Here is a 25,522-nt window from a genome sequence, read left to right as displayed (position 1 = left end):
ACTGCTCAAAAATTAGGGAATATTTTGGCTGCGTATTACCCCAACATCCTATTACTTCTTAAGAAAAACTTAACCTAGCGGCTGGAAAGATGGCTCAGCAATTAAGAGTACTTGTTCTTCAGAGGACTTAGGCTTGGTCCCCAATACCCACAGAGTGGTCCACAACCATCTATAACCCCAATTTCAAGAGATCTGGTGCCCTTTTCTGACCTCTCATGATACCAGCACATACATGATACACATACATGACACACATACATACACATGCAAGCAAAACACTTAAACATATAAAATAAGAAATTTCCTTAAAAAATAAACCAACCCATTCTGTGAGAAAAGGAATGCTAGTCAGAGGGAAGCAAAGTGCTTCTTTTCCTACTTTAATGAATTGTCTCTTAAACATTTGAAGAAGCCAGGAAAATCTTGGGAACCAGTGACAGTGACTACACAAGGAACAGCCATGACAACTATTTCAATTCCAAGGTGGCAGAGGCTAGTGAGGGAACAGTGAGTGTGAAAGTGCATCCCTAACCCTCACTTGTGTTTTATGATGTGTGGCTATTGGCTGCACCACTCCTAAAGAAGCAGTAGAATTCATGTGAGAGTTTATGGAATGCTGGGTTCAAGCTCTTAGCATGGTAGCTGGACATCACAAGGACTCAAAAACTAGGGCTGTTTCTAAATCATTTTTTCACACACCCCCTTCTCCAGGGTTGTCTTAGCGCTTTGCTTTCCTTCCTCAAGGAGTATGCCATTGGCTAGTATAAGATTGACCTACTAGCCTAAGGATTCAGCAAGTCTCCTCTCTATGCAATGTACCTATTTTGTTATGATATGCACTTATCCATCAACAGTTATTCCTATTATCAGAATGGTTGTTGTTGGTTTTACAGTGCTCATGTTTAAATAATCTTCATCTAGCCAATTAATGCTAAGCCTTACCCTCAAGAAGCAATTTACTCAAAAATGAAATTTTCTATCCCCAAGGGAAGCTCCTTGAGACTCAAGAGTTTTGAAAAGAAGATCATTAAAATTCAAGAAGTATACAACTCAGAAGTCTCAGGAAGTCCATGAAATTGGTTAAATAAGCGAGGTCTTTTCCCCCTCCCCCCACTGCTGTATAATAAGCACGGAGGTCTGCCAAGGAAAGAATACTCTTTAACCTGTAGCTCCAACCTGCCTTTATCCAGAGAGCTCCAGGGTTCCAGGTTATGAGTTATCACCCCATCCTGGGGTGGGTTTTTGAAAATGCAGCTTCCTTTGAGTTGTCTACACTCCTGTAAGTAAGCTCTCATCCATACTCCTATAAATAACTTGAATACATTTATCATTTAAGTTGGACATTTGTAGTGTTATATTTTGGTCAGTCATTGGTTCTCAGTCTAGGATAAATAGACATTTGTTTTTGTCTCCTCAGGAATAATGTCATATAGTAAAGAATGAGTACAGTACAGTAAGATATTGTGAGAAGGGACCATATTTATATACCTTATTACATTATACTGCTATAACAGCTTTATTTTATTAATCTTTCACTATACTTAATTTATAAACTGAATTTTATGTTGGGTATGTAAGAACAGAGCATTTATACATAGGGCTTGTACTCTGAAGTCTTAGGCATCACTAAGAGACCTTCAGATGCCCCAAAAGATAAAGACAGATGGCAGCTCTTCACTTTTATCACTAGAGACAAGTTTAATAAGTGATACACCTAGATGGTGACATTAGAAGGAAATATGAGGAAAGGAGGGAGGGAGGGAAGAAGGGAGGGAGACAGGGTAGCTATCCCTTAAGCTGCTTGTCACTGAGTGGGGTGGTATGCTTGTACCTGAGGCAGACAATACAAACTGAGGCTCTACAGGGCCAGCAAACGAAGTCAGTCAAGGAAGGAACAAGGACAAGATGGGTAGATGGGGCTTCTGGTTCTACCGAAGTTACCAATGTGGGGGCTTCCGAGCACTGTCATGTGGGAGAATTGCCATTTTTTTTGCTAAGTTTGTTAATTCTAGTCTGTCTTTCTCTTCCCTCACAGGTGAATCCTGTTGTTGAATCCAGCAGTTCCTCAGATCAGCTCCTTCCTCTCATAGAGCTCTCAAGGGATTTTAAATGAGAGGGCTGGGAAAACCACAGCAATGCATAAATGTGTAACTACCGTTACTATATATAACTCACAACTCCCCGGCTTGAAAGTTTAGAAGAGGCTTATATCACAACTCAGCACCAACGATGCAGAAGAGAACGGAGAACATCCAATTACTGATACAAGGGGGGAAAGAACAGTCAGGCGCCACTGCACAAAGGTGTTTTGGTCAATGAGGGGAGGCTACAGTGTCTAGGTTTACATAAGAACAATGTGCAAATCACTCGGTGATGACATCACCTAAAAATGTCTTTCTAAGAACACATCCCCACTGCTGTGCAACACAGATCACATGACTATTACCATAGAAGCAAAAATTGATGTATAGACGAGTCACAGGGAGACACGGGCATCTGGCCTTATGTAAAGTTTTGGCTGCTGTGGCCCACGGTGATGTCACAGTCAACAAGTATTTATGCAGGTGCTCTGAGTGTGCGGAGAGAGTTCTATGGGAGGAAGGAGCTGCACAGAGGAGGAACTGTGGAGACTGAGGAGGAGGATGATGTCAGAGGGAGGAGGAGACTTACTCTGGGCATCTGTGGTAGCACCTGCCCTGGTGGAGGAGCAACGTGTTGTCCGGCTGACTCAGGCACCGTTGGCAAAGGTCAGCTCCAGAGCAGGAGGCACAGTCCTCCGAACAATTCTCACAGCTGCCACTGGTGACCGACGGCCAAGTACCTTGGGGACAGGAAGGAACACAGGCCTGCAGCCACAGGTACCTACCTAGAAATCGGGGCATGAGGGCAGAAAACAGCAGTCATGGCCGATCCTGATATCACACACATTATCCAGAGGACTCACATATAGACTTTGATTTTTTTTTAAATCTTTTTTCAAAGTTTGGGTATTTGAAACACCAAATACCCAAATAAACCATTCGTTTATTTGGGCATTCTTATAAACCATCCATTCGTTCATTCATTCATTCATCCATTAATTAGTTAAATCGTTGGGAAGGAAATTGACTATTGGGGGCTTTACACTGCTTCCTTTGCATAGTCTGACATTAGAGACCGGTCACTCTAGGGCTTCCCGTCGCCCTGCTGACCAGCCTTGCCGTCTACACAGCAGGCACCGGTGAGCAGCTGCACTGGTCCCCTTTCCTGCCTTCCCCCACCTAGCTGGAATGGATGAGATGGATATGCAAGCAACGTTTCCAGCTATGTTACCCTTGAACAGAATGTTCCACTTCTTTTTTTTTTTCATGGTTTTTTTAAAATTTTTTTTATTTGATATAATTTATTTACATTTCAAATGATTTCCCCTTTTCTAGCCCCCCACTCCCCGAAAGTCCTGTAAGCCCCCTTCTCTCCCCCTGTCCTCCCACCCACCCCTTCCCACTTTCCCGTTCTGGTTTTGCCGAATACTGCTTCACTGAGCCTTTCCAGAACAAGGGGCCACTCCTCCTTTCTTCTTGTACCTCATTTGATGTGTGGATTATGTTTTGGGTATTCCAGTTTTCTAGGTTAATATCCACTTATTAGTGAGTGCCACTTCTATGTGTGCTTAACCAGAGAGACAGCTATTGTTATCGTAAAAAAAAAAATGTGGGCTGGTGAGATGGCTCAGCAGGTAAGGGTCCTTGTGGCCAAGCCTGATTAACTAACTGAGCTGAAGTCCTGGGACCCACCCGGTGGAAGGAGAGAACCAACTCCTGCAAGTATCCTCTTATCCCGGAGTGGATGCTTGGTATGTGCACACCGCACACCCATACGCATAAGCAAACAAATAACTGCATGTAATAAAGATTTAAACACAAATAAGGGGTCGGGAGATCTCAGAACAGTGCTTACCGTGCAAGGGTAAGGACACAAGTTTTCCAGAACCTACATAAAAAGTCAGGCATGGTGGTGAATGCTTGTACTTCTAGGACTAAGGACTTAGAGAAAGGAAGATGCCTGGGGCTCACTGACCAGCCAAATAGGTGAGTGCTGGGCTAGTGAGAGGCCTGTCTAAAAGCAAAGCAAAACAAAACAAAAAACAAAAAACAACAACCGCCCCCAAACCCAAAACCCCAAACCCAAACCCCACCAACCAAATTAGAAGGCAGTCTTGAAGAACAACACCCATGTTTTACCTTTGGCTTCCACATGCATGTTCACGTGTATGCTCATGTACTGGCAGACACCACACACAGACCCTCCAAATAAGTAAATAAATGAAATAGAAATTTGCAAAAAGGCAGATTCAGGTGTGTGGTGGTGAGTGACTTTAATTCCAGCACTTGGGAGACAGAGAGAGACGCGCAGGTCTCTGTGAGTTTGAGGCCAGCTTGCTATACATAGTGAGCTCCAAGCCAGCTAGGGCTATATAGTGAAATGGGTTCAGCCAATCAATCAATCAATCAATCAATCAATCAAATGAACACTTTTAAAACCATCTCAACTCTAAAATTCTAAAACATCCTATTTCAGTGTTTCGGTGTAGCTGCTTACGCGCTCACAGCCCTGGCACACCTATCATGTTCAGTGCTACCTCGAGTCTGATCTCACCACCACAGACCTTGCTCAGGGCTCTATTCAAGGTCTCAGTTGCCTGGGGTCATCCCAGGTCCAAAATAACGAGTGAAAGCTACAGAAGTAAATGTTCTGAGGTCATAAATTTTTTTTATTACAGTACATTAATACATCTTCCCATTTTATTAGTAGCTGTTGTTATTCTCTTGTTGTGTCTGATTTGTAAGCTCAAGTTGTTAGAGGAAGGCATGTACAGGACAAACAGCCCAGACAGACTTGGCTCCGTCGGCATCTCAGATATTCACAAAATGTTCTGGAACACATTGCAGGAGAAGAAGTGGCTGACTCTATCCATAATGCTGTGCTTTCTCAAGTGGCTGGCTCTTTTAATTTTTTTTTTAATATTTTTATTTTCTATATTTTTTGTTTACATTCCAAATGATTTCCCCTTTCCCGGATCTTTTAATTTTTAAAGGTGTATTTTTATTTTATTTTTAGTTATGTGTATACATATGTCAGAGTGCATGTGCATGTGAGTGCAGGCACCCACAAAGGCCACAGGTGTCAGACCCCAGGAACTGGAGTGAGCCTCTCAGTTGTGGGTGCTAGGAATTGAGCTCAGCTTCTCTGCTAGAGTAGTATATGCTCTTATCCGCTGCGTTAGACCATCTCTCCAGCCCCTAATGATCATTTCTGCTGGAGCATAACAAAATGCTAATGCACTACACAGACAATCTATCTTGAGGAATTTATTAATGCCCAGTGTTTCCATAAATAAGGTAAACTTTAAGGAAACAAGCTATCCTGTTTCTCCCCTCTGCCCCAGCGCTAGCTAAGTGGAGAATTGACGATGACAGAGACCACAGGCAGTGTGTTCATCCCTGTACTTCCCCTCGACCTTAACTTCATTTGTCTAAGAGAAAGGAACAAGAGATTCCAGTACATTCTGTGGACAAGACAATCCTGAGCTTCATCATCTAGTTCTTTGTCCCAGGACACTCAGTTTTACTACTGGTCAGTGTTTGATTTCCTGTGTGTCTCCAGAAGCCCCAGTGATGGGACTAGATCAATATCATGCATCTGAACCCAAACCACCACTGACATGCAGGGGCAATGATGGTGCCTGAGTTCAGTGGCCATTCCTGTCACCACTTCCATACTGACCTGTCGGACATGAAGTGCAGAGAGATCCATTGCAGGTTTTACAAGAAGAATGACAAGGTTGATACTGCCTCGTATCAACTGCATCTGTATGGGCAAGAAACAAGTCAGACTTGGCCTTGTCGAGTAGACTTGCAGGGTTGGAGAAGTAACTCCTCAGCTCCTGTTTCCGTTCGACTTTACACAAGCTAATTGCTGGCCACTACCCACTGCTATGATGTAGAATTTATTCATTCTTTTTCTTACTCATTCCTTGGAAACCGATTATCAGGATTTCCCTTGAAACTTCACTGGAGAGTCATTAACACTACAGGGTGGGGGTTGGGGGATGGGATATCTGCTTTCACGTGTTCATACCATGTAGCTGAATGTCTGTCTCTCTCTGTCTGTCTGCCTGTGTGTCTGCGTGTTCGTGTGTTTGCACTCACCCTCTAAGAGCATCTGAAGGCAAACAATTCCAGGAAGCCACCTTAGAAAGCTCCTTGGACAGGTTTTCATACACAGAGGGCAGCCTCGCCCACCCTGCCAAGAAACTTTTCCCAGAGCATCTCCCACAGGGGACTTAGCCCCAGGTGATCTTAGTGGCTCTGATTCCTTCCTCTCTGCCTCACGCCTCTCTTTCTTGACCCTCTTCTCCTCCTGGGAGTCTGATGTAGACTCTCTACGCACACCTGCCCTCGGATCCCAGCTGTGCTGTTTATGGGTGGGGTAACCATGGATACGGTAATGAAACTCTCAGAGTCTGACTTTCTGTGTCTCTAAAAGGAGAGAAAATGTTTTCCCCCTTGTGGACCCGTGCAGCGCAGCGAGACAGTGTGTGTCCTGTTTGATGCTGACAGCACGTCTGAAGTGCTTACTCAGCACCGTGCTCGGCGAGACACCGTATGAAGTGCTTAACACAGTTAAGACTGTGTATTAAGGTGTTAAGTACTTAGCATGGTGGCTCAGTAGCAACTGTTCGTCCTTCCCATTTCTGAAAATCTCTCTCTCTCTCTCTCTCTCTCTCTCTCTCTCTCTCTCTCTCTCCCACACACACTGGGAAGGGCACTAGGAGGTCTGTCTTAGGTCTATGACGTCACTTATTATTATAAAGCTGCTGCCTTGCTGTGGTTTATTGCACATGGAATGCACACACAGCAACATGCATGCACATTCATAATGCATGTGTGTCTAAATGACTGCCCAAGCTGCCACACCGATTGGAAAGACTTTTGTAGTTTGGAGTGACATGTTTGCCCTGGCTTTACAGTAGATAATGAGAGCTGATGATGGACAGATATTTTCTTCCCCGAGTCGGAGGAGACACTGGGAACACCTAAGTAGCCACGACAGAGTCCAGTGACAACAGTTATCACAGAAGTCTACAGGCTTCCCAGAATGGAGGTTCTGCCCCTGGGGCATTTTCACCTGGAGACAGCACTGGGCCATAAGAAGAGGCATCAGGAGGGCGGAACATGCTGGGATGCTCAAACAGTGATAGTCACCGTCCCAGAGCCCTGCAGAGCTATTCTGTGTCTGGCCACAGGCTGACTTTCTCATTTTATACTAAGATGTCTTATTCACGAAGATACGAGTTTTATTTTTTCATATATTTGTGAAATTCAGCGGATATCCATAGATGCAAATTTCTAATTACATATATTTAGCAATCTGTCAATTTTGCTGTTTTGCTGCATCAAGTAGGCATAGAGTTCGTCAGTGTCCCCTTGTGTCCAGCAGAGGGAGCTCTGAACAAGCAGTTCACAGTCATTAAGCAGTAGCAGCAGTGTGTAAAAGAGAGTAAATCTTGAACTTGCTCATGGTTCCCATTTTACCTGACTCCAGAAATTCTAGCCTTGCTAACACTCATGAAAAAGAGAGAGAGAGAAAGAGAAATAAATCTCTTCAACCAAGAATGGTACCTGTTAGAGGCAACTGTAGAAAGTTTTATTTCCTTATCCTATAGTGACACGATTATATATCTGCACCCTGAATCTATTCATACTTTGATCACTTTGTATTTGGGGGTTTGGATTTATTTGTGTGCAATGGATGTTTGTGTTTTGTTTTGTTGAAACAGTCTAGCTATGTAGCCTGGCCTGGCCTTGAACTTGTGTGCTTCTCATCCCTGTGTTACAGGCGTGCCCCATAATGCTTGGCTTGCCTTCGTTTTAATAAAACTCATCTTTGGAGAGCAGGCTTTGCAGGGACGTTAGGATCTCCTCGTTCCTTTGGATAGCTCTAATATTTTACTCTATGGATACATCACCTTTCATCTCTCTTACCATAGCCATTTAGTTTCCCAGTCTTTGCTACTTCAAAGGACACCGCGGCAACCAGGAAGGCACACATTGATCCTTTGGTCTTTTAAAGATTTGCAGGGCTAGAGCGTGCAGATGGAGCCCAATGGCTCGTGGTTCCTAGGCAGTGAGTGAGTGGCCTGTGGCTGAGCTCCAGCCGTAGCTACGGGTGGGCTCTTTTGATGCCTTTCCTAGGCATAGTCCTCAGCGCATCGGGATGACCTTAGATGTAACAGGAGCCTCTGCAGTCGGGTCTCAGATGTCCCAAATGTTCACGGACGGTTTACGGGCCCCCTGCCTCCTCTCTCATGGCTTCCGTGTCCCCACTGCTCTAGCCTGTGGCTGGCTACCAGGGTTGCTTTCTGCACAGTGGAGATGGCTGCAGGGTGACAACCGGCTCCTCCCTATTTCCCTGTTACCTCTTTTGATTTGAACTTTCCACTCTCGTCGATCCTGCAGCAGAGTCCTCACCAAAGATGGCTTTTCAGTGGGCACGGCTTCTTTTTTATTAAAAAAACAAAGTGCTTTGTTTTAATGATAGAAGGACCACGAAGAGGATAAGCTTCACCTATGCCCCCACCTCCCAGAACTATCTGCTGTGTATTCTCTGCCACACAGATCCAGCCTGAGGTGTGAGGGCTTGTGGACTGGAATCATTCACACCCTCTCTGTGTAGGACACCGAGGCTGCACGCGCTGTTCAGCACTACAGGTATGGATGCTTCCTTTTGTCATAACTTTGTCTCACATGTGTTTTTGTATGAATCATATTTCATTTTTGGGTTACATTTATAGATTGCTTAGCCCCCCCCATAGGTGTTGGATTATAATGAAGTTTCCTGGACATCTTTGAGGAGGTACTTGTGGCCTGTCAAGGCCAGCTGAGAGGCATTCTGGTTGGTTAACTAAGGCCTGCATTCTCTGACTATCTTTTTTAGATCATTTTTTCGTAGATTTTTACTGCTCTTCAGTGCCTCTTCATGTCCCACAGATTGTTTTCTTGTGTGATTCAGAGAATATAGAGAATACAACTGACGTTTCGGTTGGGTCAAAGGATAAGAAAATAGGACTCAATGTTCTGCGGGATGTAAACGGTCTCTCAGGTACTAGATGACATAGGCAACGGTCTCAAGCCCTCATTTTACAAATCAGGGAACTGAGGCTCAGAGAGGAGGAAGAACCTTTGAGGGTTACACTGCAGTGAGTAGCCGGGACAGGATTTGAATGCAGGACTCACTGATTCTAAGCTTACTGCACTCCCTCTGGTCATTTTTACTGTCACCTATTTGCAGTGCTGGGACCCAAGGTAAGGTTCTGAGCAATTAATTTTAATTTTCAAGTCATCTGAGAGAGACAAAAGTGGTGTTTTGCTGGTGAGACAGCACTGATTTGCAGTGTTTCCAATTTCTGTGGTATAAACATTTCGGCCATAGCTAACGTTAGGCTGTCGATAGCCTGACAACGCACATACACAGTTCCTGGATGCTTAGCCATCGGCAATCAGCGCAAGCCAGTACGAATGGTCCCTTTGTACCACTGAGCCAAAGATTTCTTGTCTCTCAGCTCTTCAAGCTGTGTTTTCCTATTGGTTAAGTAATTTAAAATGCCACCCTCCCTCCATTCTGAGGCAACTATACACATAGATGGATAAATCCCTCCTAGGAATCAGGTACCTGTGGCTTTTCAAAGCCATCTGCAGTTACTATTATGCAACATTTATCTCTCCACAAAGAGGTTGACTTTCCTCCCACAAATTTGCCAACTCCAGCATTTCCCAGAGTTTGGGAATTAAGATCAAAAGAGTGGCTAGCAATGAGTTGTTAGGATGTGGTCAGAGATAAAAAAGGTTCGTTCACCAAGCTGTGCTTTGTAGATTGGTCCTTCATTGCAGTCTGTAATTAGAGCCTGGTATGGCCTGGTTTTAATCCGTGAGGGAAATAGGTGGGCTGGGGGACCCTCAGGCATGTTTGCAGGAACTTTTCCAGTCTACCAGAGGACAAAACATTTCAGAAGAGCAAAATGATTTGCAGAGGCAGAGAAACTGTATTCCTCAGTCAGGCGAAGCGATATCTCTGACATCTCTGGAAGCTGATAGCCTGTTGCTCCTGCACGTTTTAACAATACCGCACCTGACCAGCTCACCTGTTAAGTATTGCTGACATTAGGGACACACTCCTGAGTCATCTTCACAATGTTTAATGAGTGGGACAGAGAACCTTCCTGTCACTTTTTTTGATGGCTAGAAAACATAGGAGAGCTGCCATCCTTGGGACTCAAGAGTGTTGGCTGGAGGATTTGCCTGGCAGGTCTTGGAGAGCAGCGTCCTCTCCATCACTGGACTCTGCAGGGGGAGGGGAACTCACCCTCTTCATAGGTGACAAAGAAGGATGACTGATATCACTATCATCCTGACTAGCCACAGTGCTAAGGAAAGAATTGAGTGAGTCTGTTTCAAGGTGGCTTCCCAGAGCACACATAGCCCCATGAGCTCGCCATGGCCTTGGGATGCAAACATGACTGTGTTCTGTCAGAAGTACCGTGGGAGCAGGAGCAGACTGAAGGTCAGGCCATCTTAGTGCCATACCTATATCTGAATCTTTCTTTTTTTCTTTTTTTCTTTAGCCCAGACAATAGGCTGTAGACATGGCTGCTCCTACCTAGGCAACTACAGTCTCTTCTAAACACTCTGTGATTTGTTCAGGTCTCCTTGGGATTGACCTAGAATGACTGAAATCTGTTTCCCATCATTTTAAAGGTGTGGCTAATTAGGGCTCGCCCTCTGGAACCCTCCGCTCTGCTATTACACTCCTGACCTTGTTTGGGGGGGTGGGGAAGAAGGCAGGAGAAAGATGAAGGCATTGGCGCCAATCCTCGCCAGACTTAATGGAATGTAGTTCCCATTTACTAGCCCTCTCGGTGCTTCTGCAGGGGAAGGCATGCTGTAGCTTTGCCTTGCTTAGTGATCAAGCGTCCCCCCCCCCCTTATTCATGTTTTGCATGTCTTATTTCATAGATCACAGAAATGGAGAGTGCAGCTATGCTATTGACTTTATTGCTTTAGTCCAGCCACGAGAAAGATTCTCTTCTGCTCCCCTATTCCCTTATTAGTGTGAGGCTCCCTAAATGGAATAAATCTTTCTTTTGCAAAAACATTGCATTGCGATTTCAGAGGGGGTTGAGGGGTGGGGTGGAGGGGTGGGTGTGGTGCTCTGACAAAGGGGAACAATCAAAGTCTGATTTTTTGCTTGCAAAATGCGTAGTCCAGTTGAAGAGACATGTAATCATTTGGGGAATCGAGTCGGCTCTGACTCTTGGCTCCCTGTGCCTTTTCATCATCTGGATGCCAGATAAAATACAGATGTTCAGAGAAAGAAACACAGCACCAGACCGTTTCCCTCTTGGCTTGGACTACCTCTTAAAGCCCGCATGCCAGACCCGCTCGTTTTCAGCATTCTTGCTCCAACTATAATTCACCGAAGATATCCCAATCTGGATCGAGTAACTTTCTTAGCTCTGGGTCGGAAACAGCCTGGGGTGCTCTGGCTTTTGGTTGCTGTCTTGGGAAAGTCAGATGTGTGGAAGTGTCATAGTGGACAGCAGCTGAGACACCCTTTCTCTGAAACCAACAGGACACCTTCCTCCTTGTCTTGTGTGGCATCCTACAGTTGCCACTGTCTCTGTACCCTTACCTCGAAATGACAGCACCTTATATTTTCCATAGTGTTGCTAACTGTGAATCAGACCCTCTCCCCCATGAAAAGAACATGGGTTTTTAACCTTCTCAGATATGGAAGATGTCATAGAAAGGTTATAATTACCTTGAAGGAAGCCCATAGTAGGCTGCAGAGATGCAGGGGCCAAGTCAAAAGATTCACAGAGGAGTGGAGACCTGCAGCTCCCGTCAGAGTCCCAGCTCCCACATCCCTACTCCCCTGCTCACACTTCCTCTGAAGACCAAGCTTTCCAATTAGGCAACTGGGAGGGCAATGTTCTCCCTCTCCCAGGCTGAGAATCAAATCCAGAGCCCCATGCCCCTAACTGATCATGGCCCGTACCATTGAGATATGTGCTACCACCCCAGCTAGGAAGAGCAGCGTTTAAGAGACCAGTGCCAGCACTCTAGAGAGCTTGTCAGTTCCAACGTGTCAGGGTCACTGAAAAGGTGCCCCAGAGATGAAGGTTCGCTCTATTATAGAGACACACACCCATGAGATGCTGCTCTGGAGCCTGTGAGAAGAAGGACGTTGGGCCACTTCCCATGTCACTCTTTAGGTCAACGTCACCTTCCCCTTTATGGACCTCAGGCCTACTTCAGCTTCCTACCTGGGAGTTTCATAAGCTCCCTGAGACTTAGGAGTCTTGGGACAAATGTGATTCTCCCTCAAAACATTCCTCAGAAATAGTGCCAAAGAGGGAGGAAGGCAGAGGGGATGCTGGGCCTCTCTCTGGCAGGTACGCACCATTCCAGACCTTACCTTCCACCTGGGGCCACGTGGACCAGACACACGCGCCATGCCACAGCTCCATCCCTTCTTGACAGCTGCTGCATTGGTTGTAGCCCAAGCCGGTGCACCTCTCACAGGCTCGGTGGCAGGGTTTGCATTCTCCCAATTCTTGGTCTCCATAGAAGCCAGGGCCACAATCCTGCACACAGTTGCCACCTTTGGAAGATCAGGGGGGAAAGTATGAAGGAGGGTGTCTTAGTTAGGGTTTTACTGCTGTGCGCAGACACCATGACTAAGGCAACTCTTATAAGGACAACATTTAATTGGGGCTGGCTTACAGGTTCAGAGGTTCAGTCCATTATCATAAAGGTGGGAGCATGGCAGTGTGCAGGCGGGCATGGTGCAGGAGGAGCTGAAAGTTCTACATCTTCATCTGAAAGCTGCTAGTGGAAGACTGACTTCCAGGCAGCTAGGATGAGGGTCTTAAAGCCCACACCCATAGTGCCACACCTACCCAAAAAGGCCATACCTACTTCAACAGGGCCACTCCTTCTAGTCGTTGCACAACCTGGGCCGAACATATACAAACCATCAGAGGGACTCTGGATAGCTGGGCTTTTGGTGCTATGCAAAGCCAGATACTGAAGGACTTTTCAGGACATTTTTATTGCATGTGTGTGAACCAAGATGGCTTTAGGTTATTTCAATTAATAAATGCAATGCTTTTTGCTTTTTTTAACTTAAATATAAATTTGCCAAGTATAAAGGGAAAGGAGCTTTGAATAAAGCATTTCAACACCTCTAAGCCTTAATAAATTACAGATAAAATGATTCTATGAAGAGAGCAATCAAGGCACACAATTTTAATCCCATCCCTTTGGAGGCAGAGGCAGAAGGATTTCTGCAAGTATGAGGCCAGCCTGGTCTACAGAGCAAGTTCCAAGACAGCCAGATTGCATTGAGAGATTCTGTCTCAGAAAGAGAGAGGAAGGGAATTACTGAGAGGTTGTAAAGTGCTTGTCTTGCAAGCATGAGGACCTGAATTTAGATCTCTAAAACTTACATTTATTTATGTTGGGCATTGTGGGTGTTGGAGGGCCCCTTTATACTCAGTGATGGAGAGATGGGCTAGGGAGACAGGTAGATCCCTAAAAGTTCAGTTAATCTAGCTTGACAAAGTCCCAGGCCAATGAGAATGCCTGTCTCAAACAAAAGATGGAAGCAACCTGAGGTTCTTTGACCTCCACAAATATGCTAACACACACGTGTATGTATACACAAACACATTGGGAGGGAGGAGCACAGGGAGGGGGGTGAGCAGAGAGGGAGAAAACGGGACCACTGATTCACTGACAGTTGTCTGTAGTATTCTCCACTCTTCAAGCTCAAGCTCACTGGGCTATCCAGTTCCCAGTTGGAAGACTCATAGTAAAATTCTTTCCCAATCATTTTTCCAACAAAGCCAAGAGTCGACCAAAACCTAAGACAGAGGCTCTTGTTCAGTTATACAGTGCACATGAATCTGCAACATGATTTTCGTTTCTTGAGGTTTTTGCCTCAATAAAAGGGTCATAGCTCTGAATAGCCCAGGTAATTTCAGCTCTGAAACATTAATTTTCAGGTCTCCTCCCATCTCAGCACTCATGGTTTCTACTCAGCTTTCCTGTTCCCACCAACTTGGAGCCACTTGAGGTTAATTAGCGAAATGTGAACTATGCTTCAATGCTAAATGCAGAAGGAACTAGTTCAGGCTAATGTTTATTTACAAATCACATTAAAATTCCTTTTTGGACTATAGACAACAGCATGCAAAGACTCTGAAATTCATCCTAGGATTGCTCCTATTGCAGTGATGGCTTGCTGGGCCCCCACAGCCTTTTCTTCCTAGTAGGTCACCATTTTCCAGCTTACCGGAGAGAAAGAAGCCCTCCTCACACCAGTAGCACTCATGTTGGTCGCAGCTGCCGCAGTTAGTGCTACAGGCTCTGCATTCCCATTTCTCGCCGTAGGTCTTCTCAGGGCAGGCTTTATAACAGTGTCGCTCAAACCTAGGGGAGATGAAACCGAGTTTCCATGATGAAGGCTGGCGTGCTAGAACTACCACAATTTGATCTCCTCATACTCGCTTATTCGCAGCACACTGAACAGGTTGTCAAGGGTAGAAACCTGCACTTGGTCTGTCCTGCTCAATCAATCAAACCAAGGCATTTGTTACCTCTTCTGTACCTCTGAAGACACCTTTATGGGGAGGGGTGTTACTGGAAGGATATGGGAGGGGAGGGGAGGGGAGGGGAGGGCTCTGAGACTGATTTATGTGCTGGTTATTAAGTATCAGTTCCTTCAAGTCTATACACAAACCCTACAGGAGATCCCTTACTGATTTTTAATATCTATACATTAGAAACAATGCTCAGGCATCAGGTGTCCAACATCTCTTGAAAGTTATGACCAGGGTTTTAACCAAAGACTGTTAGACTAGATAGCTTGTGCAGTTCTCTTAGAAAGTGAGAGATAGCCCAGTTTTGGGTCTGTGCAAATTACCAGAAGGTCTGTGGCCAGATCATTAATAACAAGGAAGTGCCTTGACATCCTCAATGCATGCTAATACATACTTCTGCTTATATACATATGGATTCTTTCGTAGATGATCTGATATGCTCATTATATAGCAAGATATTTTAATTCACTTGGAGGGGCAGTGCAATGAAGCTGACTCTTGTTCTTTGGTGAATTTCAAAGCATCAAAGAGTCATCAGGCAAAATGTTTGCATTCCATAACAGCTTATATTGTCCATCACTTCATCAACTAGTCATTGATGCTAAGTAGCCTGAAATGTCGTAAATGTGTGTTACTTGAAACAGTTATCTCATGCTGTGTCTTAGTGCTATAGGGCATGCTATTTCAGCCTAGTTCTTTCTTAAAGGGTTTCCTGAAACACACACATCAATGATCGGGTGAGGGTCAAGTGTCATGGGGGTGGGAGAGGAAGCAGGTGCAGGGGAAGCATTTGTGTAGGGGTCAAATTGAAGACTCAGCCAGGACAGAGTTGGATTGAAGGAGCACAGGGTAGGGGTGCAGAACATCAGAGGAAAAGGTATAGAATTTCCACTGGTTTCTGTGTGGTCATTCTGTGCGTGTGTTGGGGGAGAGCAGGGAGAGAGAATGAAACTGAAGTCTTCAGTTCTTCATGGGACATTTTATGGCCTATCCATGGTGTGCCACACGTCTGCTGTTCATCTTTGGTGCGAGATCCCTTGCTGTAGTTGTTGCAGATGATACACTGTCAGTTATTTTCCACTCATTGAATATTATCCAGCTTTGTCTTATAATCATGAACCTGGGGCGTCTTCATCATTCCTTTGTCTTTTAATGTATCCATTCCTGAGGGTCCTGAGGGTCAATCTTAGGGCCTTTTGTAAACAAGGCAGTGCCATTTCATTGAGTCCTACCCCTGCCCCTTCTCTGTGAAATGGAAAAGCTATACAAATGAATCAGAATGTCTGACATAGTTACTGCAGTGGCCAGCTGTTCTAGGAAAGCTAGGTTACAACTGGAAGCCTAAGTTCAGGACCCTGGGAGATGGCTCAGCGGTTAAGAACACTGGATGCTCTTGCAGGAGACCTAGGTTTCTTTCCCAGTATCCACATGGCAGCTCACAACCATTTATTACTTCAGTTCTAAGGGATCCTATGCCTACTTCTTCATGTGGTGCACACACATATAAGTGAATGCAAGAAAGCACTCATACACATAAAATAAAATAACATCCCTAATTGCCCAAATCTGAAAATGCTTCCAAATTAAGAACTTTTTGAGAAACTGACATGATGAACAAAATTTGATTTTTAAATAGTTTATAAAATGATGCACCAACTCTGCCCCTCTGGTATATATGAAGCATGGATTCTAGTTTGAGACATGGCCCCTCCCCAAGATGTCTCATTTACATGTAACCATTCCCATATATGGGAAATAATGAGAAATCTGAACTACTTCTTGCGAAGTATTTCAGCCGAGGGGTCAATTGGCAACTCAGGTCGGCCCATCCTTCTGAAACACTTCAGCTCTCCGGGCTGCCTTTCCTCCCATCTTGCTCACTGCTTCCGCCATTTCTCCATCTAGTGTTTTGAGATCTTAGAATCTGCCAAGGGGAGACACTATGGTGACAGAAGGTGGTGATCCACAAAAATGGAGATAGATGTGGGCTTGCCACTAGTTTCTGCTGTAGAGTGATTGGGGCCCTGATCTTCCCTTTCTGTCTCCTGGACTCGTACAGATCTCAAGTTGCTTACAAGCTGGTGAAAGATGGAGGAAAGAGGATGTGAGCGGTGGGTGGTCAAACAGGACCCGTGCAGGCCATGGATTAGTCTGACCTACCCTTCCCTTCCACTTTTCTGTTTGTGTTGGATTTCTTCTAGCACTGGCGGTGATGCGAGCTGCAAGGGAGAACAGCTGGGACAGGAGGTAGTGTTGAAACATATAGGCTTGGCTTTTATAGATTTGTATGGGAGAATCCTAGTCTGATGCTTATCTGTATTTCATTTGAGTTAGTGGTCCATGCCTCTCATCACCCGGGGTCAATTAAGAGGTAAGTGTCTCACCTGGCTTCCCTTGGTACATCTGACTCTGGTTAGGGACAAAGTCCCTACATAGACATTGGGAACCAGTCTTCTCAGAGGCAGATATATTATTAAAGCCTGTCCATAAAGAGCAAAATGTGAATGGAGGTGACCCGTGGCAGGATTCCTAGACACCACTGTTAAGATGGATGACGTCCAGGATCAGGAAAAGGAAGGCTTCCTTTCAAGGCAAGAAAACATCTGGACTCTTACTCCTAAATCCAAGACTAACTCATAAATAGCCCGCACTGGACAGTTGCTTCAGGTTGCAGGGCCCCATGCTTTAACCACTGCAGTTAGGATTAAGTCAGGGATGCTTAAACTGCAGAAAAGTTAGTGTCATGCACAAAGAGGGTCAGACTTACATGTAATATCCTGTAGCACACGAGGTACAGGCTCCTGGATCATCTGGAAAAAAAAAAACCACAATAATGAAAAATTATGATCGCCAGAAGTTTGTTATTTGGAAAAATGGTCTTTGGAAAAGTGATGGTTGGAGGCAGCTAATCTTCCAGAATATTTTTATGAAATGTACTGCCCAGAAATGATATTTGAACAGATTGCACCATTTTAATTAGTTACATAAAGCACATTGCAATTTATCTTTACCAAAGGTAGTAAAATGAGACTTCTCATAAAAAACAATTGGCCCCAGATTTCAAGGAAGAATAGGCTTAAGCTACTGGGTCTTCAAGTTCCAGATCAACCCTGATACTCCTTAGGAACCTCCTGTCCTCAGGGCTGGGAGCTTAGCTCAGAGCTAGAGTACTTACATAGGACTGATCCTGGCTTTAGTCCCCAGCACTGCAGACAGAAAGCCCAGGACCCTTTGCCCTCTGCTGAGGTCAGGCATGTCTACATATACATTTGAAATGAGCTACCAGCTTCTGACCCCGAGACATAGGTCTCTCATGCATTTCTACAGATGCCCAGCAATAGGAGGGAGTATTACTGGGGTGTCTCCTTTGAAATCTCAACAAATATTTTCCCCAATATAAGCACCCACTTTGTGATTTTCTTATGGGAAAAACTATTCTATTCTCATTGGTTGTAATGACTCAGTGAGTCCCTGTTGGCTCAATAGGGTTTCGAGTTGCTGTTTTGATGAGGGTCACAACCATCAGTCCATGTCTAGCAGTGCCCCAAAGGTGCGGCTCTTGGCTGTGATTACCACAGGGATTCCATTGCCTTTGTTGGCCTCAAGTTCTTTCAAGTAGGTACCTCTGGTAGTTTGTCCTGCCATCTGATCTCCAACCTAGCCTTTCTTCCATTCACATAGGACACAAAGGACAACTTCACCCTAAATGATTCCTTTTGGTACCTGAAGATTTTAACTTCGGTTTACTTCAGGCAACTTTAACTTCAGTTAAACTGAGGCTACCCCACCTCTTGAACTCAGTGAAAAAAACTATCCTTTCTAAACTAACTGTTCTAGACTGTCTTTTTGCTTATCTAAAAACCTGATGGTTGCAAGGTAGAGGCAGCCCCACCCCAAGTCTTTAATCACAGGCTTGTCTTGACCCTGCCTAGTGAGAGATGTACTTCCATCATGCATCATATATCGTACTAAGGCATGGAAGCAGACATTATGGTAAGACTTCTTAAAATAAGCTACATCAGAAATAAGCAAGGATCCTCAGAACTCTCTGCAAACAACCTGATCATGGTTAGAGTAGAGAGCATTAACCTTGGTGTTGAGGTACCCTTTTCTAGTTTGAAGGTTTTAATACAGCCTTAAATACCATGTGAACTTGAATACAAATCATCATGTTTTCTGCATCCTGGATATGGTAGGTGCAAAATGAACTGGTTGGGCAAGATGCCTGCTGAGACTCTCTGAAAGTTGAAGATTCTAAAACTGAATGCAAAACAAGTTGGGAAACTCCGGCCTACTGAAGAGCCAGCCCCACATTTGTCTACTCATGTTATATTAGGATATTCCTACACTACAGTATCAGTAATGAGTAGCTACAACAAGGACCTAAATCTGGCCTCTTTGTCACTTTACAGGAAAAGTTTGCAAGCTCTACCTATAACATTATCTGCTTGAGTCTTCATTTCAGTCAGGTTCTCCTTTTAGGCTCAGAAGCATGCTTGTTTAGGAACTACCTGTTAAGTTCCTTATAGCAGAAGTTTAGTTGGAAGGGTTGCACAAGAGACAAAGTAGCCTAGTGCCAGCCTTTAGTCCCAGGACTCACAGGCGGGGTAGACAGATCTCTGTGAGTTCCAGGTTACCCTGGTCTACATGGAGAGTTCCAGGCCAGCCAGCACTACATAGTGAGACCCTATTTTAAACAACAAGAAGGAGTCAAAATAGTCAAGGAGGAAGATGCCGTTCTGCAGGAGGCCATATGATGTGCTCTGGCAATGAAGCAGTTTTTAATATCTGAATCAATCAATGCAATTTTTCATAAACTAAAACAGGATGATGAACTGAGCCTAAAACCAGACGCATTAAGTGGACCCAGGAATCTGCAGCTAAGTGCTGGTGAGAAAGAAACTCTCCCTGGCCTTCTTGGAAACCCCATGGGGATGCTTTCTCCTTTTATACTCTATAGAATGGGGATCTGGATATATTTTCAGGGCTCCCGAGTCCTCAGTGGACACCATGGCTAGTTCAGTTCCCACTCGGCGTCTATTTCTGACTGTTTATAGTGCACCTGTACTTTGCTTCTATTCAGCCTGCTGCAGGGCAGCTCAATTTTGCCTGCCCGTCCCAGTGAACATACTTAATTCTGACAGTTTTGCTAATTTAGCAAGGGCTCAGGGAATTCTAATCCCGCTCATTAATGTTCTGGTCATCTCTCTCATCTAAGAACTTAATGCGCTTGCTCTCTTCTTTAAGCCGGTCACTTATGAAATTGTTAAATAGAACCAAGCCTCAGAAATGTGCATACCAATGTAGTTGAGTGCAGGGACTTTTCCAGCCTGGCTGCACAGAGAATTTGGCTACCTTTATGACAGTTTGCACACATGAATAATGCAGAGGCTCGAACTGAGGCTTCTAATAGCTTATGGATGACTGTTAGTTTTTTTCCCCCATTATTAACAGTTGTTTTCCACTCCAGAAGATCTACAAGTTGGAGATTAGCTAAATGGTTTAGTTGACCACCAAGAGGTGGCTGTTGTTGGGTTAAAAGTAACAACTCTAAACCTGGATGGTGACCCTAAGTCAGCCTTCAAATGGTAAGGTGGGGTTGCTCAAAGACTGGCTTCCAGTGAGTATTGTCTAGGAGTTGGGAGGGGAAAGAGGACTATAAATAAACTAGACTGTTAACTTTCTTGGAAGATGTTTCCTAAGGTCAGATGTTTAAAGAGCTCTGGTTATTTGATCTTGTCAAGCTTTGAGCTGAAAACATACGTTTGTCAGTCAAAATTCAGAGAAAGCCTCAGACATTTGGGAGCAAAGTTATCAGGAACAGTTGGTGGCTTGTAGCTGGTCACATCCCATAAAGGAGAAGGTGCAAGGTGTGAGCAGAGCCTATTCAAGATGGGACCGGTTTTCCTTTCCAGAGAAGATAGAGGTTAATTGTCTTATTTTTATGGAGGTGAGCAGGCAGGACTGTGATGTTCATTCTGCCTTGAGAGCTCCGGACCATTTTTTTGGTCATGATTTGATTATATCCTTGGGGAATGATCATCTCTGGACCTCATCACAAATTCCTGTCTACAAGGAAACAATGGTGCCTGTGGTCCAGTGGTCAGTGATGTTCTCTGCTAGGGAGGTTTTGTTCTCTGCAATGCTCACAGCCTTCCCATTGATTGGGAGTCATGTAGGGTTATATAAGCTGTATTAAAAGGGGAGATCTTTTAAATTGAGATGGAACTCTAAACATTTAAAACTATTCAAGGAAGGTCCATTTATTTTTACAGTTTACATAGACTTTAGGTCCTACAACTAAGGAAGCATATAAGTTAAAATACTATAATTTTCATTTTCATTTTTTTTTCTTGCATGGCTGTTTCTTATTGAAACAGGAAATGTGGTGTCTTAGGGGAGATTTGTATTATAGAATATATGAGTGATTTAGTCATGGATTAGTTATTCACCTAAAGAGAATTGACCACAAGAGACATTTATGTCTTGGTGCTCTTATTCTTTTGTCTCTTTGATCTCCTCTTCTCCCTGAAATCTAGCTTGTGTTTCCTTACTGTGAGCCTTTGCTTACTAATGCTGCCCAAGACGAAGACTAAAGGCCACAGCAAAATTGTATCCTTAGGGGACCCTCCGTCTCAACTCCCTTAGGTGCTGGCCATTTAAGTTACTCCCACTATGACTCTCTTAGACCACACCTGTACTGTTCCATGAAACATTATCTGTTCTCTTAGAATTCAGCATTGCATGATGCCTGCTTTTCTCTGATGATCTTAAAGCCCCCCTTCCACCTTTCCTGGTCCAACCCCTGAGACACTACTGAACTTCAGGAGCTTGTGATCAACCTGGCCAGTGACTCAAACACTTTCGCAAGTAGTAGATGAAAGTTAGCTCCATTTATACTTTCTAGATTTCCAGCTCCAATCATATTACAGCTTGGCCGACAATGGAAATCTCGGTTGGGAATCTATATTTGTATACTGGTCACCCCATTGGATTAAAAAAACTATTATGCATGTATAAATTAATCATTTTTAATTGGCGTCATTTATTATGTCCTAGTGCATGAATATTTTCATACATTTTAAAAAGTGTGCTAAGTTGGAACTCTGAAAAGGATAGAATAAGAAAATAAATGTGAACGTATATTTTATTTTTTCAGCATCCAGTGGAGTGTGCTGGGCAGCCATCTGCCTTCGGAGACTGGTGACTTAGACTCCACCAAACTGAATGTTATACCTGAGCTCCTGAACTCCCATTTAACCATGAACAAAACCCATGTTTTATATTTGGCTTCTATGCACTATTTATGGCTTTCTGATGGGCTCATTCATCTGCATGTATGTAAAGACCCTCTCCTCTTGGCTCCTACCTCTTCCTTGTTTATGGACAGACACTTTATTCTTAATGAACTTGCTTACCTAGTTTTTCATACTAGGAAAGAGGTGGGGACTACAGCTATGAAAGAACGCCTTTAGATGAGATGATTATAGATTGGACTCTCCCCACCTTCCCTCTCCCCTACAGTCTTAGTCTACATGGTGTTATCAGAACAAATTTCCAGATGAAAATTGTGTCTATGTGTCTACACAGAGCAACTAGAAGGCTCATTGGTTAAAAGAGACCTGGATGTTCAGGTGAGCTGAGCCAGCAGATTGCCACTGATGCTCTCTTTCTCAGGTTTTTAACATGGGAACGCTTTTCTAACAGGCCAGTGAAAAAGTAACACATAGCTTTGTTCACAGATGTAGTATGCGCACACACACATATATGTATGTATGTATGTATATGTATGTGTATATGATGTATATGTATAATGTATATGTATATGAATATGATGTATGTATATATGTATATGATGTATGTGTATATGTATATATAATCTTTGTCAAAATACAATCTGTGTTTTGGTGTGTATTACATGTGTAAAAGGTCCATGTTTCCTTAACAAATTTCACAGCAATATTTATTTAAGCAAAATAAATTAGTAAGAAAAGAAAGATGCCGGGTGCCAAGGTGTGTGCCTGTAGAACCAACCAACTGCTCAAGGTGCTGAGAAAGGAGGAGTCCTTGAGCAAAGCAGGGAGTCTTTGTTTAAAAGCATAAAAACTCAAACCCCAACCAAAATCAAAACATCAGGAAAGACAGAAAATGCTTAGACTTGGACACCATACATATACACATGCACTAGGTAAATAAAGTAATGTGTTTAAAAAGTTTAATAAAATGGTTTAGAACTGACTGAAGGAGACATACTGATGTTGGTTTCTGGCCACTGTGTACACCCACAGGAGAACACACACATGTACTCATAGGTATATACAGGACTCCTCCACCCAAATAAACCCTGTTCCCCCACACGTTTAAGACAGTGTCTCCACAGATCTTTCCAGTCAGTTGTCATTTGGTTTTGCTCCTGATCCCCGCTTTCTCCCATGCCCACGTCTACCCTCTCATCTCCCACTTTGTCCCTCAACACTTACTAATTTCCACAACACCAGAGCTCTTCCTAGAGGTGGGTTCCAAACAGACACAGATGTTTGTACAAATTCTTCAGAGAAAATTCACCTTGAAAAGGCTTATCTTTCTGATAGGACTGCAAAGGAAGTAGATGGCTGGGAATTGGGGCTACTGCTGGCTCTGTCTCAGACTCACTAACCAGACTGGGGCTGTCCTTGGGGCCAAACATGCCTTAACCATTCTTTCCTGAGTGTCTACTGTACCTGCCCTGCTGAGATGTCCCAAGGCTCTTTCTGAGAACAGAGGCGGCCCTGGAAGAAATCAATACTTCGGCTGCTTAGAGAGATAATTAAGCAAATTGTCAATAATGTATATTCTTCCTGAGTAAATTTGTATTTAGTCATCACACAATGCTGTCACACTGACAGGGGAGTCCCTGACAGTTTTCAGCCTACCAAGAATAACAGATTGGTTAAGAGATTTATATGCCCAAAGAGTGTAACTAATTATAAAGGCCAGACAGCACTAAGATACATAAATTCAAATTGACCTTGTACTTAGAATTCCTGCAAATATCATTCAAATACAAAGAAGATCTTCTGACAGCTCTGCCTGTGCTGGCTTCTCCGGAAGGCTCAATGGTGATGGAATACAAAATATTTGGTTAGGGGGACTGTTGATGCTTTTCAATCATCTTGCCCTCACTGGTGTCCAAGGACAATGAATAAATATTTGACTTGGCAGGAACGCAAATTGTGCAGCTGCCAGTGGGGCACAGCCCCCTGGAGAGGCACAGCAGTAGAAGAGAGCAGAATAAACAATGATGGTGGAAAGAGGAAAGAGGGCTTTGTGTTCCATGGGCCCCAGGTTTTATCATGTCCTCTAATTCCAGGGATGGAAGCCATGACAGGCTAGGGCCTTGTGGATCCCCATGGTTCCTGAGCCCTAACCTGTAGAAGTGATGGATATTTACACACTGAGCTCTGCAAGGCTCACTCACTGTGCTGTGTGTCCATACATCTATGCTTTTATTTCAGAGCTTACATTTCAGTGGAAGACAACGCTTTTAAAAGCAGGTAATTTTTTTTTTTTACAAGTTACATATGTATTTTAAAGCAAATACAAATACCTTCAGGAACCAAGATAATTAGGAATAAATCTAATCAAGGAGGTGCAAGACCTGTGCAGTGAAAAAATTAAATCTCTGAAGAAACAAAGGTATAGGAAAGGACTTTCTGAAGAAGACACCATTTATTCAGGAAGCAAGGCCAGCAATTGACACTGACCCCATGAAACTAAAATGCTCCTGTGTAGCTAAGAAAACAGTCAACTGAATGAAGAGGAAGAGGGAGAGAAACTTTGCCAACTGTACATCTATTAAAGGATTAATATTAATAATAAAGAAGGAACAGCAACAAAAAACCCTGAGGGATCATAACAAATGACCCAATTTAAAACTGTGGTACAAAACCATTTATCTATGAATCTCGGGGAAGGAAATGTCTTGGTTTTACTCAGAGGGAAGAGCCTGTGCCAGCAAATAGATGCTGTTCCATCCACATGGACCAAGGAGACCCTAACAAGGCAATGGGGAGGAAGAAAATGTTCTCATATGCATTTTTCCTTCAGACTTGTTTGGAAGAGCACAAGATGAAATATGCTGACTCCTTGGTAAATTTTGATGCATTCTCAAAGAAATGCTCTGAGAGATAGATGGCCATGTCTGCAAAGGTAAAGTTCAAACTTGAAGATATGACCTGAAGTGACAAAAAACCACATGGTCACTTCATTAGATGCTGAAAAAGCATTTGATAAAATTCAACATCCTTTTATGTTAAAGGTCTTGGAAAGAACAGGAATTCACGGCCCATACCTAAACATAATAAAAGGAATATACAGCAAACCAGTAGCCAACATCAACCTAAATGGAGAGAAACATGAAGCAATCCCAATAAAATCAGGGGCTAGACAAGGCTGCCCCCTCTCTCCGTATTTATTCAATATAGTATTTGAAGTTCTAGCTAGAGCAATTAGATAACAAAAAGAGGTCAAAGGGATACAAATTGGAAAGGAAGAAGTCAAATTATCGCTATTTGCAGATGATAGGATAATATACTTAAGCGACCAAAAAAACTCCACCAGAGAATTCCTACAGCTGATAAACAACTTCAGCAAAGTGGCTGGATATAAAATCAACTCAAGCAAATCAGTAGCCTTCCTATACTCAAAGGATAAACAGGGTGAGAAAGAAATTAGGGAAATGATACCCTTCACAATAGCCACAAACACTATAAAGTATCTTGGTGTGACTCTAACCAAACAAGTGAAAGATCTGTATGACAGGAACTTCAAGTCTTTGAGAAA

The 25,522-nt window shown here is 43.7% G+C and overlaps 1 protein-coding gene across 1 annotated transcript in view; it reads right to left on the bottom strand.

Moving 5' to 3' along the window:
• Pcsk5 (proprotein convertase subtilisin/kexin type 5) overlaps positions 1 to 25,522 on the bottom strand; it is a 424,235-nt gene that overhangs the window by 29,435 nt on the left and 369,278 nt on the right. The window contains exons 25-30 of the mRNA XM_052188627.1: positions 17,469 to 17,511; positions 14,395 to 14,531; positions 12,499 to 12,699; positions 8,459 to 8,539; positions 5,760 to 5,847; positions 2,671 to 2,862 (exon numbers count right to left, since the gene is read on the bottom strand). Coding sequence (XP_052044587.1) covers positions 2,671 to 2,862; positions 5,760 to 5,847; positions 8,459 to 8,539; positions 12,499 to 12,699; positions 14,395 to 14,531; positions 17,469 to 17,511 — 742 coding nt within the window. The remainder of the gene's footprint in view (positions 1 to 2,670; positions 2,863 to 5,759; positions 5,848 to 8,458; positions 8,540 to 12,498; positions 12,700 to 14,394; positions 14,532 to 17,468; positions 17,512 to 25,522) is intronic.

Source organism: Apodemus sylvaticus, chromosome 1 (genome assembly GCF_947179515.1).
Source record: "Apodemus sylvaticus chromosome 1, mApoSyl1.1, whole genome shotgun sequence".
Taxonomy (NCBI): domain Eukaryota; kingdom Metazoa; phylum Chordata; class Mammalia; order Rodentia; family Muridae; genus Apodemus; species Apodemus sylvaticus.
Note: the sequence above shows the minus strand (reverse complement) of the source record. Positions and strands in the feature narration are given on the sequence as shown.